This window comes from Chrysoperla carnea, chromosome 3 (genome assembly GCF_905475395.1).
Source record: "Chrysoperla carnea chromosome 3, inChrCarn1.1, whole genome shotgun sequence".
NCBI lineage: Eukaryota > Metazoa > Arthropoda > Insecta > Neuroptera > Chrysopidae > Chrysoperla > Chrysoperla carnea.
This window is the reverse complement of record NC_058339.1, coordinates 37,968,676-37,985,113: the sequence shown is the minus strand read 5'-3', so window position 1 is coordinate 37,985,113 and position 16,438 is coordinate 37,968,676. Positions and strand designations below refer to the sequence as shown.

The 16,438-nt window shown below is 29.5% G+C and overlaps 2 protein-coding genes across 2 annotated transcripts; one reads left to right on the top strand and one right to left on the bottom strand.

Moving 5' to 3' along the window:
• Nucleotides 1-6,301: 6,301 nt before the first annotated feature.
• Nucleotides 6,302-12,647, bottom strand: LOC123294871 (intraflagellar transport protein 56). Its single transcript, XM_044876054.1, has 9 exons — nucleotides 12,616-12,647; nucleotides 12,426-12,548; nucleotides 12,199-12,367; nucleotides 11,511-11,609; nucleotides 10,404-10,566; nucleotides 9,050-9,179; nucleotides 7,913-8,239; nucleotides 7,112-7,309; nucleotides 6,302-6,766 (listed from the first exon to the last, which is right to left on the bottom strand). Exons 1-9 carry the CDS (start codon nucleotides 12,616-12,618, stop codon nucleotides 6,302-6,304), a joined length of 1,677 nt encoding a protein of 558 aa, XP_044731989.1. The 5' UTR covers nucleotides 12,619-12,647.
• Nucleotides 12,648-13,272: 625 nt separating this feature from the next.
• Nucleotides 13,273-16,422, top strand: LOC123296874 (cytosolic Fe-S cluster assembly factor NUBP2 homolog). Its single transcript, XM_044878561.1, has 4 exons — nucleotides 13,273-13,466; nucleotides 13,536-13,624; nucleotides 14,493-14,846; nucleotides 16,107-16,422. The coding sequence occupies exons 1-4, from the start codon at nucleotides 13,356-13,358 to the stop codon at nucleotides 16,324-16,326; spliced, it is 774 nt and encodes a 257-aa protein (XP_044734496.1). The 5' UTR covers nucleotides 13,273-13,355; the 3' UTR covers nucleotides 16,327-16,422.
• The last annotated feature ends 16 nt before the right edge of the window (nucleotides 16,423-16,438 follow it).

Sequence of the window (16,438 nt, the reverse complement as noted above, 5' to 3'; positions counted from 1 at the left end):
AAAACAAGAGCCTGATCCACAAAAACGTGAAGAATTGTCACAGTTTTAGTAAAACTTACCTGTAGTACTAGTCTATCTATTAGGAAGAAAGTAAAGAAAGTGTAAGTTATTTTATCACCACGCTTTAAGCTCCTTGAACGTGTTTTCTACCCACTTCAAAACGTCGGATTGAATTAAAACTTTGCACACTTATCAAGGACTGATGACAACACAATAGTTTAATCCGATTATCCTGTTTGTCCGATTATCTCGATCATGATCTTCAGGATTAACGATTAACTAAAAAATCTTTGATGGTGGAAGCGCCGATAACATGCCATAATGTTAATAAGTAGTCGTTTATGGTAGTACGAGCACCAAGGCAATATTAAATTTAGGGTTGAAATTATTTGTACCTTATTTTCAATCATCATACAATTTTTTTTTTTTGAATTTATAAAAAAAATTATTTTATACTTTTTAGTTGATAAAAAACTGACATCTTATTATCTGGATGACACTGAGTATACTTATTCGATTTAACTTATTTATCTACTAATTCTTTATTTACTGTTATCTGTTTACTTTATTGATATCAAAGGTTTATACGACCTTTCTTCAGTAACGTGGAGTTGTATTTAGAACTAACTATGAAAGAAAATGGCAAAGGAATTAAAAAAGAAACAGTATATCCCAGTTAGCTTTTTTCAGTTTCGTGTGCAGATCGTATACCTTCGGAATGGGTTTTATGTTCAAACACAATAAGGAAACTAGAAGGATCGACAATGTTAAACTAGAAAATTGGTTAACGAAAATATAGGGTTACTAGACTAATAAGAAGAGTTTAAGACATGTATTGATAATATCGATATGGAGGCACGTTTCAAAAGACACGAAATCAATCTATTTTATGTCTGGATAGATGTAGCGATGTAACAAACTTAAGAAGGATTGCGGCGCTTCTTGATTGATTTGATTGTTTTAAAAAATATGTCTCCTCAATTATGGATAACTAACGCACTTTAATTGAAAAAGAACGGATGAATTGATTATTTTGACCATATAAATACATATCGTGAAGCCAATGATAGACAACCGCCATGACTTTGTTACTTTTAATTAAAGCAGTTTTTTTTTATTATGATTGAATTCACTTTTTAAAGTAAGTAAATGAAAAATAATTATGACTATATGTAGTTATATATCACATATGTTATGAACTACGAATCATAACACTTATTATTTGATTTCAGTCATATTTGGTTATGCATTTTGTATAATAATATTAATTTGAATTTTGATAACAAATCAAAATGATTTTAATTATCTTATATGATACATCTAAGGCCAGGCGTGGTATTTTTCAGCAAATTTCGGAATGGTTGGAAATTAGATAGTAGCTATTTCCAAAGTCTTGTCGAACAATTTTATCTCTTCTTATAACTGGGGTCTTTTTTTCAGGGATTCTGAAAAATCTTTAATTGTGAGGAAAGCCTAAAATTGATGAATATTCATTGAGTGAATAAAAATTCAAAAGTAATTTCTTCCGACATGACACTAACTAAAGCAGGATATTCGTCGGTTGGCAACCTAAAAAGTTTGGACGGGATGTTTAGTCATAACGTACTTTGTAATAGTGGAACTCAAGAGGGAATTTGTGTAGTGACAGATTAACATATGAGAGATTCATTGGACCTTCCTTGGTACCTCCACCAAATATTAGCCCTAAATATGGGGGGACGCGCGTAGTAAAAAAGAAATTGTGATAGGTGAATTAACTCGAGCGCGTCAGATTAAGTTATGGTGGGTTAATTACAAGCTAAAAAAGGTACATTTCATAATCTGAAAAAATTTTGATCGCACTTTAGTTACTACATGCAACGCAACTTTGCAAACCTCCCAATTCCTTGCGACACGCTTAAATCATCAGATTATTGATATGTAGATTTTTTTAGCATATAATTAACTCACCATATCTTAATCTGACCTGCTCGAGTTAATTGATCTATCGCAATTTATTATAATCTAATAATCATCTGCCCTACGTGCGTCCTCCCATATTTTGGGCTAATATTGGGTGGAGATACTCAGGAAGGTCCAATGAATCCCTCATATGTTAATCTGACGCGCTCGAGTTAATACATAAATACCATCTTAAGCTCTCCTATTATTGTGGTTGATTATTAAAACAAATACAAATATTTCCACAGTGAAAAGTTCTTTTTTATCCTCCGAGTTTTTCTCTAATTTCGTGATAAAATTTGACTTTAAACCTAATTTCGGTAATGAAAGTAAATAATTCCGGGATATACACTTAACAGAGGTAAATTAAAAAGATATGTTTTATTTAATGTAAGTATTTTCCTAGCACTCTAAAAGTCAGGGCTATGAAAATTATCGCATAGTAAAAAGTTATTAGAACTTGATAACAGACATTCAAATTTTCAGCCATTCTGAAATCACTGCCAAACAGTAGTTGCGCTTGGCTTTAGACCTATGTTGTATGTGGATCGAAGTAACTATAAATGTATAAAAATTAGGAATTAAAAATGAATCGTGTTTCATTTAATTCTTTGAAAATTTTATTTATAATAAATTTATATGGTAAAGATTTATCTTTTTAGAATTCCGTAGCAGTCTTATTAGAGTGTTTCAGAATAACGATTATCCATGCTTAGCTTAGCACTTCATTTCCAAGTAAACACTTGATCTACCTTGTCTTTAGACCTTAATTACTGTGATTGATTTGTAAGACTCAAAACTCGAAATTTCTCTTGATAACTCAAACTCCGTACATTTAACCGAAAAAAGTGTGATGTTACAAGGAAGCACCTAAAATAATAAGGAGTTCCGAGTGGTTTTTGTTCCAACAAAAATAATAGTTTCCGAGATATGGTGAATGTCGCATTTTGTTAGTCCTAAACTAAAATCGAATCGATATTTATCGTTTTTTTTTTTTTTTTTATTTCCCAATTTTCCAAAATCTTAGCCCGACTGCAACCATGTGATGTTATTCAACACCTTTTAAATACCTATAACCCATTTTTCAACCAGTTGCTACAATGTTACCAACTCTACCAATTTTTTAGGTAGATCTACCATCTTTGAGTATCTGTTTCAAATCTATTATCTACATCGCTAAGAAAATTACCAACTTTTAAGTAGGTATATAAAAAAAATAAATATATTTAATATAATTCCGTGAAAATGATTATAACTTTGTCTCATAATATTATGTTTTTCTTATCAATGTTTTTATTGCTTTTTGATTAATTAAACACTTACCGGAGAACAATTCTAAATTGTTTAATCAAAATATTAGGTGAAAGATCTAGTTTTGGTTTAAGGCGACCGAAACCGACAAAATGACACCACGGTGGATTGCGCAGAAAAAATAAAAATTAGTTTTACCAAACTCTTAAGCAAGATTTGCTGTAAACTACCAACTTTTTAAATCATATCTACCACCTAGACAGATTATTGGTTGGCAATACTGACCAATTGTTAGAATTTTTGAGCTTTAAGTCTGCAGTAATATATTGTATATCATCTTTGATACGAAACATATATGGCTTGTTACAACTCATACAGTACCGATTTTCTTTTTCTACAATTAAAATATATTTATTTTTACTATATTATTTTATAGACATAATATAAATATTGTCAAACTGAATCCATAAAAGGAAAGATTCGTTGCATTTAACCATTTATAGAGGAGAGAGAAATATATACACAATATAATAATAATAATAATAATATTATTATTATCAGTCAACCTACTTTCATCTGTTTTGTGAGTAGAATATTTCTCTTATTTGTGCAAAAAATTATCATGCAAGAAATCGTCTATTAATGAAAAGTATACATATAGTGCATACTTACATGTTTGTACTTTATTAGTAAATAGCCGAATGCCCGCAATTTCGTGTGTTATCTTTTCGAGAAAAAACTCGTAAGCAACAGAGCTCTATCCCTAACATCATATTTTCCGCTGACTAAGTTCTTCAGACTAAGTCTCTGTCTGATGCATCAATTTTGATTTTTGTTTCGTTTGAAAGGTAATTTAATGGAGAGTGTTCTTAGCTGTGTTTCAAGTGCAAATTTAGGCTTCCGTACCCGAAAAAACTAAAAATTTGGCGATGATCTACAAAATCGGTTCTGTTTGGAAAAGGATTTAAGGAAAAAGGTAATTTAATGGAGAGTACTCTTAGATATGTTTCAAGTGCAAGTTTAGGGACCCACACCCGAAAAATTTGTCGGGGATTTTTGAAATTTTGCGCTTTTTTAATACCCTTTATAAGCAGATTAATTTTTTAATAGCCCTAACAGTGTTTTTAGAGATTTGTTTTGAGCTGCTAAAAGGCTAACTTTCTTAAGAAAAATTTTTAAAACTAATATTCATTAATTAAAAGCCTGATAAATACAAGAAAAATTTACAAAATTTAAAAAACTCTCGACAAATTTTTCGGATACGGAAAATGGGTTCATCCGTTTAGACGCTACGATAACAGACAGACACACACATTTAGGTCAATCTTACAATTCTCCTTTTTTTTGGTTCGGAGTCACTAAATCTAAGATATTTCGTTAAATCAATGATATTTCGACTTATAAAAAGGAAGACGATACCTTGAAAAGGTACTTTTTTTACACTAACTTAACTTACATACAGATTTTCAAACCTCTAAATCAATTTGGCGAAGTCGAAAGATATCAAAGCCTTAAAACCAGGGAAAATCCAGTTTTTGACATACAAAAAAGGGGAGGAGTTGGAAATTTGACAACCCCAAAGGCATTACCTTGAAACTAACTCAAACTACATATAGATTTTCACCTCTCTAGCTCAATTTATAGACTGTCAGTGTACGCAAAACTTTAAAACTACGAAATTCCATGATTTTTGGAATAAATGGTGAAGCTTCCTAAATGACTGAGACATCCTCAAAAGAGAGAATCTAAGAAAGAAACTGAGAAGAAAAGCCAGACCTATTGAATAGATAGAATCAATTTTCACACCTGAAAATGAATGTATAAATTTTCAGAATTTTAAGCTTTCCAAAAAGAGTACTACTATTTTAAAGAATATCTATCTATGTACACATACTAAACAAGTCAACAACAAAAATGGATCATTGGCATACTTTTAATTTTATATTGAAAACTGAAAATGCCTTATTTAAAATCCTTTCAAACGGTTTTACAAAGGTAGATTTCTGAGCGATCATTATTTCAGGAAAAACAGTATTTTAAATGTAAATATCAATTTTGCTTCGACAGTGAATAATTCGTTCAAAAAACGTATTTTTAAAGAAAATGAAAAAATAACTTTTCGGGTACTTTTGTAGAAATTTTCGAAAGAAAAAAATTTTTGCTTTTAGTGTACACTTATGCTCAAAAATAATAATTACTAATAATTTTTCTGCTGTATTTTAGCTTCATCATATAGCAGTTGGGATGCCACAAATTTGTACCAGAAGATTTAAAAGGATTAGCTTTCAAGTGAGTTGACATGGATTCAATCGTTTTCCGCAGGAAAGAAAATTGAATTTTTCTTGATCTTCCGATTTTTTTATGACTCTTGTGTATTGTATACGCGACATTATGATCTTCTCACTCCACTTTTAAGGGTTTATAAAAAGCGGATGTTAAAAATAGAAGAATATTATATAAAAAGATAAGATATACTTGACCGCGGATATTTCTGGTCAATTTTTTATAATTAACTAATTTATTGACCATTTATTTCCGTTGAAATTTTAGACCTCATATATTCAATAAGTACATTAAAAACCACAATATAAGTAATAATTACGTATAATAGTCAAAGATATATTAAATTAAAATACATACTTCAAAAAATTTTATCAATTTTAGTCAATATTAGTTTATTATTAATATTACTTTAATTCAATTTTCGTTCAAACCTCGGCAACTCAAATCTCACTAGAACATAAAAAGGCCTATAAATGTTCCAAATTCTTTAAAAGTTTTTTTTATTACCTAACTCCGAAATTTTAGCTGATTTATCAGAAATCTATTTTTTGTACTCTTTTTTGTGACGACATAAAAAACTCCATTAATAAAATCCATTTCACTTTTTATTTACTTTTCATACTCAACTATCACATGACCAAGCGCCCTAGAAAACAACTCGATATTGAAAGGGGGTTAAAAAATCTAGCTATCGAGGAATTCGAGGTATTTATTTAGATTTCAGATATTAAGGTCAGATAAGCAAATAAAACTGTTTTTGTTAATAAAAATATTGATTATATATTATTATTTTTTAAATAGATATTACAAAACATTTTTTTAAATTCTAAATATTTAAACCATTTTCTTTCGACCATTTTTTAATAATACGTAATATTTGTTCCGCTTGTGGATTTTGTTTATGTTTTGCAATTAATTCAATTGCATCATAAATCATTTCCTTTGGTAAAATATTAGCGATAACACCTTGAAATATTCCAACAACCGCACCACGTTTACCCTCCCAGTATTCAGGTGTTGGTTCAATTTTTTCTAATATATCAAATGCTTTTGCTGAATACCAAAAATCACCCATTTTATAACAATCATTTGCAATTATCTGTAATAATTTATATGCGCATGATTTACGTTCGTTTTTCATGTATAAATCCCATGCACGCTGTGATTTTTTATTCATTATGAAACATCGTGCTAAATTCGTTAAATATATGCTATCAGATTTTAATTTTGTATCTTCGATTAATAAAAATGCTTCTTCAGCTTCTTTATAATTTCCAGTTGCTGCTTTTGCCTAAAATAATACAAACATTTTCAAAACACAGATGCATACAATTCATTCTTCTCTATCATGTCAGCCAGCACTTCCAAAAGACTTCATTCAATCTTAAGAATAAGATAAGAATAAAAATTCGCTGGAAAGTTATTCAATCTGACAAATTAATCAATCGAAAGCATACGTAGCTTTGAAAAAGGATAGTGGAAAACATGAGATAATTAGTAAACACTCACTGGGTCAGATCTTAACACTCGCTGGTTTTAGCTCTTAGAATAATGGAAACTTTGGAAAAAATAGGAAATGAGACCTTCCAAGTGCATCTGTTAATGAATAAGTTATTACGATAAGTGAATTGATTACCTGACCATAATTGTAATTAAATGTATCATTATTAAAATAGAAACTTCGAATTGTTGTTAAATAGACAAGAACTTCTTCAAATTGCCCAAATAAGAAAAAGGTTGATGCCATACATTGACGTCCAGGTATTGTATCACATTCACTTGTCGAACTTCCAACCAATTGGAAGCATTGTTGAGCTGCTTTAATATATTCAACCTGAAAGAAATTAAATTTCGCCCTAATCCTATTTATTACAAAATAATTTCACGTTGGAAATACGTTTATATGAAGATGCAACTGCGCGCTTCAATTTAATCAAAAGTATTTGAGTAATAATTTCTAAGTAAATTCCTTCAATTGAATTATTTTAGTTTGAAATATGAAAAAGAGGAAAATTAATTTTATTTTAAAAAAACTTTTCAACATTTGTTTCATTCCGCCAGAATACGTCTCCGGTTCTTTTATGTCAGATTCCTTAACATATAGACTTAAAGACTCTCTGTGCCTCGATTGGAGTGCAAGTTTGGAACCTATGCTAATAGATCATTTGCGCTCTACTTTAAAGGAAGGAATAAACTTCTGATGTCAAAATATAATTACATCAGTAAAAATAACACCATACTCTGAGGATTCACCTAAAGTGCAGCATCCTTGTACCTACGCATCTTCTGCTTCGTTCCCTCTATAAATAGATAACTTGTAGTCAGCCCTTAATTATGTTATTACTAAATGGGAAATATGTTTATTTCTTTAGGTATTCGAACAAAATATTCAAACCCATTTCCAACGTTAAAAGTATAAAGTTCCAACAATACTTACAGAATGTTGTTCTTGACCTAGTGTTGCATAAACAGTACCTTTTAAAATATATTCATGTGGTACGGATGGCGATAAATCTTTAATTAATTCAAATGCATCTTTTGCATTATCATCTTTTAAATAATGTATAACTAAATTCAATCGTGCTTCTGGTATAACATCTAATAATGGTGGAAATACTTGTAAGGCACCTTCACCTTGACGAAATACAACAATATTATGACGTACTAAATCATGACCAAATGAATGTACAGATGTTTGTTCAGCTAAATTTTGTATTTCTGATATTGCTGTTTGTCCATTAAATAAACGAAATGCATTACATGCCTTTAAAAAAAGTGAAAGACTAAATTATTCTAAGATAGTTTATTCTTGTGGGTGAAAACAAACTTTTATTTTAAAATTATTCTACTAACAGAAATCATTGCAAACATTGGGCATTTTTTACGGAAAAGTAGTAAAGATTTTGAAATAACTCATTGTTTATCGAAATTAAAGTTCTTAAATCGAAATATAACGATATTTATTACCAATTGCCGTCTTGTAACCATTCAAGGGGATCGGCGAAATTAAAATTAAAAAAATTCTAAACTTTAACATAAATATTGCACGCAATATTTACTAATTTTAAGCGTATTTTCATTCAACAAATTGATTATTTTGCATAAATTAATTGTGAGTATATGCTATTGTTATAGCAGTTATGTCATAAAATTGTGCATACTTATCAGAAATGTTTAGTATAAAATACATATAATTATTTATTTAGGATAATTTATTTAGGCTTTATTAAGGCTGGAAAATGGATATCGAATTTTGTGTATGACTTTCTCGCCTATGTCATGTAAAGATAAGCATATTTTTCGTAAAGATCATCTGAAAAGTTTGATTTCTATATTGCATAATAAAAATTAAATTTTTGTAGTAAGTATTTCTTCACAATAGAGCTTCTTAAAGTAAATAAAAAAATATATTAAAATTTGTCCAATTATCTAAACTTTTATAACAATGCATTTTTTTAATAAGAATAATTAATTAATTTGCTAATTACTTGACAGTATACTTCTGGTTAGATTTCTAATAGATAAAATACAATGGCTAATAAAATTTTTAATATAATTTTGTGTATTAAAATACCTTTAAATTATTAGCAATTGCTGAATCAGGATACTGATTTAAATATACTGACAAAACTTCTTGTGAAACATCGTAATAATCAAGTTTATAGTAGCATAATGCAACGTAAACATTTAATGCCAAATATTCTCTAAATAAAAACAGAAACAAGTGAAATTATTATTAATAATTATTATTATTATTACTTAAAATTAAGTCATTTTGTATGACTTAATTTAGGTTACAAATTATATATATTAATATAAATTAATTAAAATATAAATGTTCTTATTTTTAACATTAATAATTAATTTTTTTGAGTAAAAATTTTTATATAGGATGTTTTTTTCATATATAAACTTCTAGAGGTGGTGGAGTCATCAAAACAAAAATTTTGTTTCGAAAGGTTTGGATCGAAAAATGGGTGGTTGAAGTTTGTGAAATACATTTTTTAAAATTAATATATCCAATATATTTCATAACTCATTTTAATATAATGTATTAGTTTGAATTACTAACCACTTAAGCATCTTTTGAATCTATTACAGTTAAGTACAGTAATTTCTGGACTGTATTCACGGAACAATTGTTTTATTGTACTTGGATTACTGTATTCAACTACAATGGATGCAAAAGGTGCTTAGTTAGCAATTAACTGAATATTTGTAATTTTTTCCAAAATTTTAACACCTTGTATCTAGAAAAGGAGGCTCTAAGCGTATTTGCTGAAGTCCTACTATTATAACTTGGACCACCCTGTATATAAATGAAATATCCAGTATATATTAAAGGAAAAAGAAATATAGAAATTAGGGAATTTGCGAATATTCATTAATTATTTAATTCTAGTTGTAAGCTAACATGACCCTTTTTCGCATTGAGATGTATAATATAACTATTTCCTCAATTAGAGAATTAACGAACTTTTTTTGAGTCAATGAAACGTGGAAGAAAGACTTTCACTAAAGACTAGATATTTGCTACTTGTTGAATACCGAGCAAATGTAATCCATATAGAAGAACTATGGAATATTAGAAACTATAAATTTCCCAAAACATCTAAAATGTAGGTTGCCCATCTCCTTTTTTGATTTGTAAATTTTCCAAAGTGCCTACTCTATCAGTTCGCCGTTCGTGTGAGATTTCAGACTATGGATAAAGGCAAGCCTTGAGCCTTCTCAAAAAGAAAATTACGAGTGTATGTTATTTTAAAAACAAACCTTTTCAAACGCAGTAAATGATGGAAACGGGAATTATCATCATGTTTATTGGCGGAAAGGGTTACAAAATCGGATTCACGACTGGAATATGACAGGAAATGATTATAGGATTGACATATAACATATAAAACAGTCACAATTAACAAAAATATTACCTGTTATTCAATAAAATACGTTTATAAATATCAATAGCTTCTTGATAATGAGCTCGCATATAATGAACAGCAGCCAGACTTAATTGATCCGGTAACGAATCGTGTAAACGTTGATGTTGTCGTAATAATTCTTCTTCTTCAATGTCTGAATCACCTCCAGCACCTTTTTCTCAGATACGTATTAAGATAAAAGAATATGTAGTTGTTAACGCCACACAACCTCTATATACAGATTTTTAATCAGAATAAAGAGCCAGGGCAGTTATTTTGATGAATGTGATTAAAGGTATGATTCCTATGCTCCGTAGGGTGCATTTTTGACGCGGCTGACGCAATCATCTGACGCGCGCAAGAAGAAATTCTATTGGAACAATTGATGCTTGGTGGTAATGCTGAAGTTCATACATAATACAAGGAAAGATGAAGGTTTCTTTGCAAAACTTACCAGCATTTACTACAACGTCGCTCAGTTTAATTATGATTTGGATCTTATAATGGTTGATATTAAAACAGATTCTTCATACAGACATCAGTAGACAATCACCCCTACTTTGGAAGCCATTTTTGACAACTAATTATTTATTAATATAAGGTACTGCTCACAGAGAGGTATAGCCGCACGGCTCTTTCCAGCTGCAGCCGCACCAGACGCAATGACACAGCATAGACAACGCTTGCATTAGATTTCATAACAGCAGTATACTGCGTCATACCTTAGGATAGGAATCATACCTTAAAATATTAGAACCAAGGGAGCGCTTATTGATAGATATCAGCGCACAGTGGAGTATTTATGTCAAATTTCTGCCCAAAATATAATGAAGGTATATATGCTCAAAATTGTTTAAAAAAGACTATTTACATGCAAAATACCTTTTATTTGGCAATAATTAAAAAAACATTTCTCAGAGATGGAAAGTTGGTCTAGAAGTCATGAATTTCATCCAGATGTGTTTGTTATGTTATATCAAGATTATTAAAATTATTTTATTGGGAATTTCAGATCTCAAGACTACGAAGAACTGAACTACATATTTTGTAACAGCTTGTATATAGAGGTTAAAAATTATTTGTGATAAATTCTTTTTAACCGTTAACTTTACTTACCAGCATGACCTTTACGCTGCGCTAAGTGTAAAGCTAAACGTATTACATGTGATGATGGTGGAGCTATTTGTAATAATTTATCTGATTCATCATTCATTCCTAAAAAAAAATCAATGTAAACAAAAATGAGAGAAAGAACTTACAAACAGAATAGGTTGGTAATATTTCTTTCTATATTAAAACAAAACCGTACGTATTTATCACTGGACTAATTTTGATTAAAAAAATCAGCGGTTCGGAGGGAGATGAAGTTGAACTAAACCAGAAAAAAGGGAATCCTAACCGGACAAACCAAATGCGATTTTCTTATTACAACATGTACTTTTTGGGAAAATAAAGGCAGACACCACAGATTGGCAGTAAGACGGTAACTTGAAATCAAGCGTGGGAGAATTTCCGAAAACTGCTGTAAAACAGTATAAAGTAAAGTAAAAACTGAAAAAATTTCTGCCGCTTGCCAAATAACTTCCATAACGACCGCAAAAATGTTACAAAATACTAGTACATTTAGACATTTCCACCATCCCCTAAACCACCCCAAAAAGGATAAAATTGGTTGGTTTGCAACTGGGCCTGCACTACATTGATAAAATCGGCAAATATTGCAATAATTTTTTTTCATGAACGTAATTATATATGTGTTTTATCAATTTTTTATGTTTATCATAAAATATAACAATTATTTTACCTAAATAAAAATAACAGCAAGCTAAATTATATGCAATATTTGGAGCATTTTTGTCGTTATTATAAATCCGTTTATAAATTTCCATTGCCTTTTTATAATCGCCCAAATGAAAGGCACAATATCCCATCCATAAATCAATTTCCACATCTGAATTATTGGCTTTCTTAAACTAAAAAAAAAGTTTTTTGCATAGAAATATTTTTTGTAAAAAGAATTTTTTCCAATACCTCTAAAAATGTTAAAGCACCCGTGTAATCACGTTTTGCTAGAAAGTCGTTGAATTTTGGTAAACTTTTTCCACCGCCAATAAATTTATGGGATTCAACCGCTGGTTTTAAACGTGAAAGTATCTAAAAAAATATTTTATTTTGGCTTTATTTTCTTAACTTTATGTTTAAAATATAAAAAGATTTTTACCATTTTTGGGTACTTGTTGTTATTCTATTGTTGCCATAACAATGGTAATAGGGCACATGCTGAAGCTATGTCATGCGCAATTGTTACATTTCTACCAGGTGTTTACAAAAGAAGTACATCTTTCCGGCTTGTTCATTATTAACGAGAAAGTTAAAGAGATTGGGCTGATTGAATTCGGGGTTGTATTTTTTGTTGTGAAAAATTCATAAATATGGAGTGCCAAAAATATTATCTCGGCTGAGTATGTATAGACTGGACAGTTAAACCATAATAAAGTAAAATAGCTATATACCGGATGAAGCTTACTACAGAGAATGAGAGAAACATTCATTAAAAATATTATTTGTATTATAAATACGAATTTCGACCTCGTCGCTTACTTGGAGACTGTTTCATGTGTATTCCTGAAATTTGTATGTACAAATTCAAGAATCAAGATGCCGGACAGTATCTGTATTATTAATTTTTTTTATTACAAGCAAAAAGAATATTTCTATTAGTAATTTTTTTAAAAATTAATTTTTGCTAGACAGTTTAGTTTCCTTTTTATATAAATAAAAGCTTGTTTAAAAAATTATTTTACCATTATTTATGTACCCATTCAATTGAAACACCCGGTATATTCTTTATTCCAGTAAAACCATCATGAATGACATGTGACAAAATGTGGATAAAAGTCAGATAAAACGTCATATTTAAATTAATTTTAAACGCAAAGCAATAAAAAAGGATATTTAAATATGTTGGATCAAGTAAAACATATTATTCTCGTACTATCAGGAAAGGGTGGTGTTGGAAAATCTACAATTAGCACTCAATTAGCTTTAAGTCTGAAAGATTTAGATTATAAAGTAAGAATCGTGAAAGAAAAATGTTAGGTTATATTTATTTAATACTTAATAAATTATCTTTTATTTAAGGTAGGATTACTTGATATTGATCTTTGTGGACCTAGTGTACCATATTTATTACAATTAGAAGGATCAGAGATTCATCAATGTCCAGAAGGGTAAGGTTTGAATCATTGTTGGCTATCTGTTAAGTAAAGTGTTGCTGGTTAAGAGAACTGTTTCGAAAACAGAATTTTCTTATTTCTAGGCAGTAAGAATTGTAAGCGATATATATTTTGTTTAAAATTCTTTATGAAAGCGTTTACGATATGTATTTGAATCCGTTGAACAGTACTCCGTTGAACAGTATTATTTGGTATTTGCCCACAAACGGTATTCCCTTCTTACGATAGTAAAACTTCACTTAAGAAAATCAATGAACTTTGTTCTAAAGAACTTAAAAATCCGTGTTTCAATTCCCCCAGTATATTTTTTTAACGGAAAGGCTATTCGATCTTATCGTGTGTTTAGCATGAGTCTCACGATAACGTTAATTTGAGCGACTGCTTAAAAATCTCCTAGAACGTTTGATAAAAAATCAAATTAAAGCATTTTTATGTAGATTACGAATCCATTGTCGTAATCGTTGACTTGATGAGAAGTTAATAGTTTTCCCCTTAGATTGCGTTCTTTCATTGATTCACAGGTTGGCCATAGCTTTAATGAAGTCGAGTTAGGATGGGTCTCCCGGTTTTTTTGTTAACCCTATGATTGCATTCATTCACTGATCCATAAAAACTCTGGGAAACATTCAAAAACCTAGATAATATTCGGTTCACGCTAATTATCTACTCCGAATTATCTTAACGTAGTACACTAAGTTAATAATAAATAACTGTTAAAATGCAAATTTATCACAAACTGAAGATATGACTAATATTTTCCAGTAAAGAAAATTGCAGACATTCAGTTGACTTGTAAAATATATTGAAAATTGTGTTTAAATGAATTCGAAGCACTTTCTCACAAAAATCTTTTAAATTTTAGATGGGTACCTGTCTACACAGACAAAGATCAAAAACTAGCTGTGATGTCAATAGGGTTTTTATTAAAAAATCGTAACGATGCTGTAATATGGCGTGGCCCGAAGAAGACTGCAATGATAAAACAATTCCTCGATGATGTTTATTGGCAGGATTTAGATTATTTAATAATTGATACACCACCAGGGACATCCGATGAACATATTAGTGTCATGGAAAATTTAAAAACTGTAAAGTGTGATGGTGCAGTGATTGTAACAACACCACAAGAAATGGCCATTGAAGACGTACGAAAAGAAATTACATTCTGTAAAAAAACTGGTATTCCTGTTTTGGGAATTATTGAAAATATGAGCGGGTAAAAAAAATTTATTTATTTATTTTCAAGTAAAAGTCTTTAATTTACTTATTTTGTAAGCATTACAAAGCATTTATTTAGAAACATTGAATAACTAAACTATTGAAATGAATATTAATTTTGCTGCAAATAAAATTTAAAGATGTAAAATACTCTTATAAGTTAAAACAACAAATATTTTTAAGTTTGCTTTTGTACCATTTATCGCTGTTTACCCTTTGTATCCGGTTTTCATAGTTCTTCATTGAAAAATTACACTTTTGTTTATTATTTTGCTGGTTCTCTTTGGCTAATAGACCTTTTTCATGAAAAACAGAAATGCTTTTTGATCATTTTTTATGAAAATATAGGTCGAGGAGAGCCTGTAACTCGAAAATTACGCATTTTTAACAATAAAAACATTATGAAAAAAATTGTAAAAAAGTCAAATTATTTGAAATAATTTCAAACGATTTTTTTTTTGCTCCACCGCACACGTGATCTGTGATGTCAATCCGACAAGCAATGACAATAAAACAGTGTCAACAGTCGTATTAATATATCATTATTACCAAATTTAAATGACGTCAAACCTACCTTCGTGTAACATCGTGTGTTTCCGGATCGTTTTCGCCAATTTGAATTTTAATGATTTTCATTGTCTGTTTTCTCGGTCATATGGCTCCAAAAAAATCGGGGAAAAAATTAGCCCATTTATCAAGACATTTACTTTCATTTAAAAAAAAGAAAAAAAAAATGTGAAAAAGGTCTATTACATCACATTGAGTATCTGTATTAGAAATACAGACGTGCTTAAACCAGTGGATACAGATTCGAATGTTTACTTTAGTGCAAATTTCGTGTGTTATAACTATTTCAAACAGAAATAAAATATTGTTATTTACGTTTGTTTAAAATTTCATGATACGTCGGTTTTTTTTTTATGTATTCGCACAATTTAAAATATCGAATTATATGTAGTATATGAGACGGAAACGAATATGCATTTTTTATTTGTGTTGAATATCCGCGTGTACGAATATCCGAAACATCACTAAGTATAATTTTTTCGTCTTTAACTCTCTCCGACTAGATTTGAATGATTTATACCTCTTTGAGAATATGTGTACAAATTTTATAATTTTGTTCATTCTGTTTCCATGTTAGAGACAAAATAAAAAAAAACAGATTTGCTTAATTAGCAAAAATGGCAGTCAGTTAATCTGAAAAAGTTTTTATTTTATGATTTCCTAATAAAATATAATTTTAATTTTCTTCTAGGTTTGTATGCCCAACATGTTCAGAATGTACCAATATATTCAGTTCAGGAGGTGGCCAAGCATTAGCTGAACTAACTGAAGTACCATTTTTGGGTACATTACCTCTTGATCGACGTATGGGTGAAACATTAGGAAAATCATATATTAAAGAAATTCCTGATTCACCGGCTGCAATAGAATTGAAAAAAATTATTGAAAAATTAACAAGTAAAGTTTCTTAAGTCTCATTTTTAACGTACAAAAATTTTATTTTTTCAATCAATAAAAGAAAATTAATTTTTTATATTAAAATTTTATTACATTGCTAACAATATTCTTATTCCTCCAAATTTT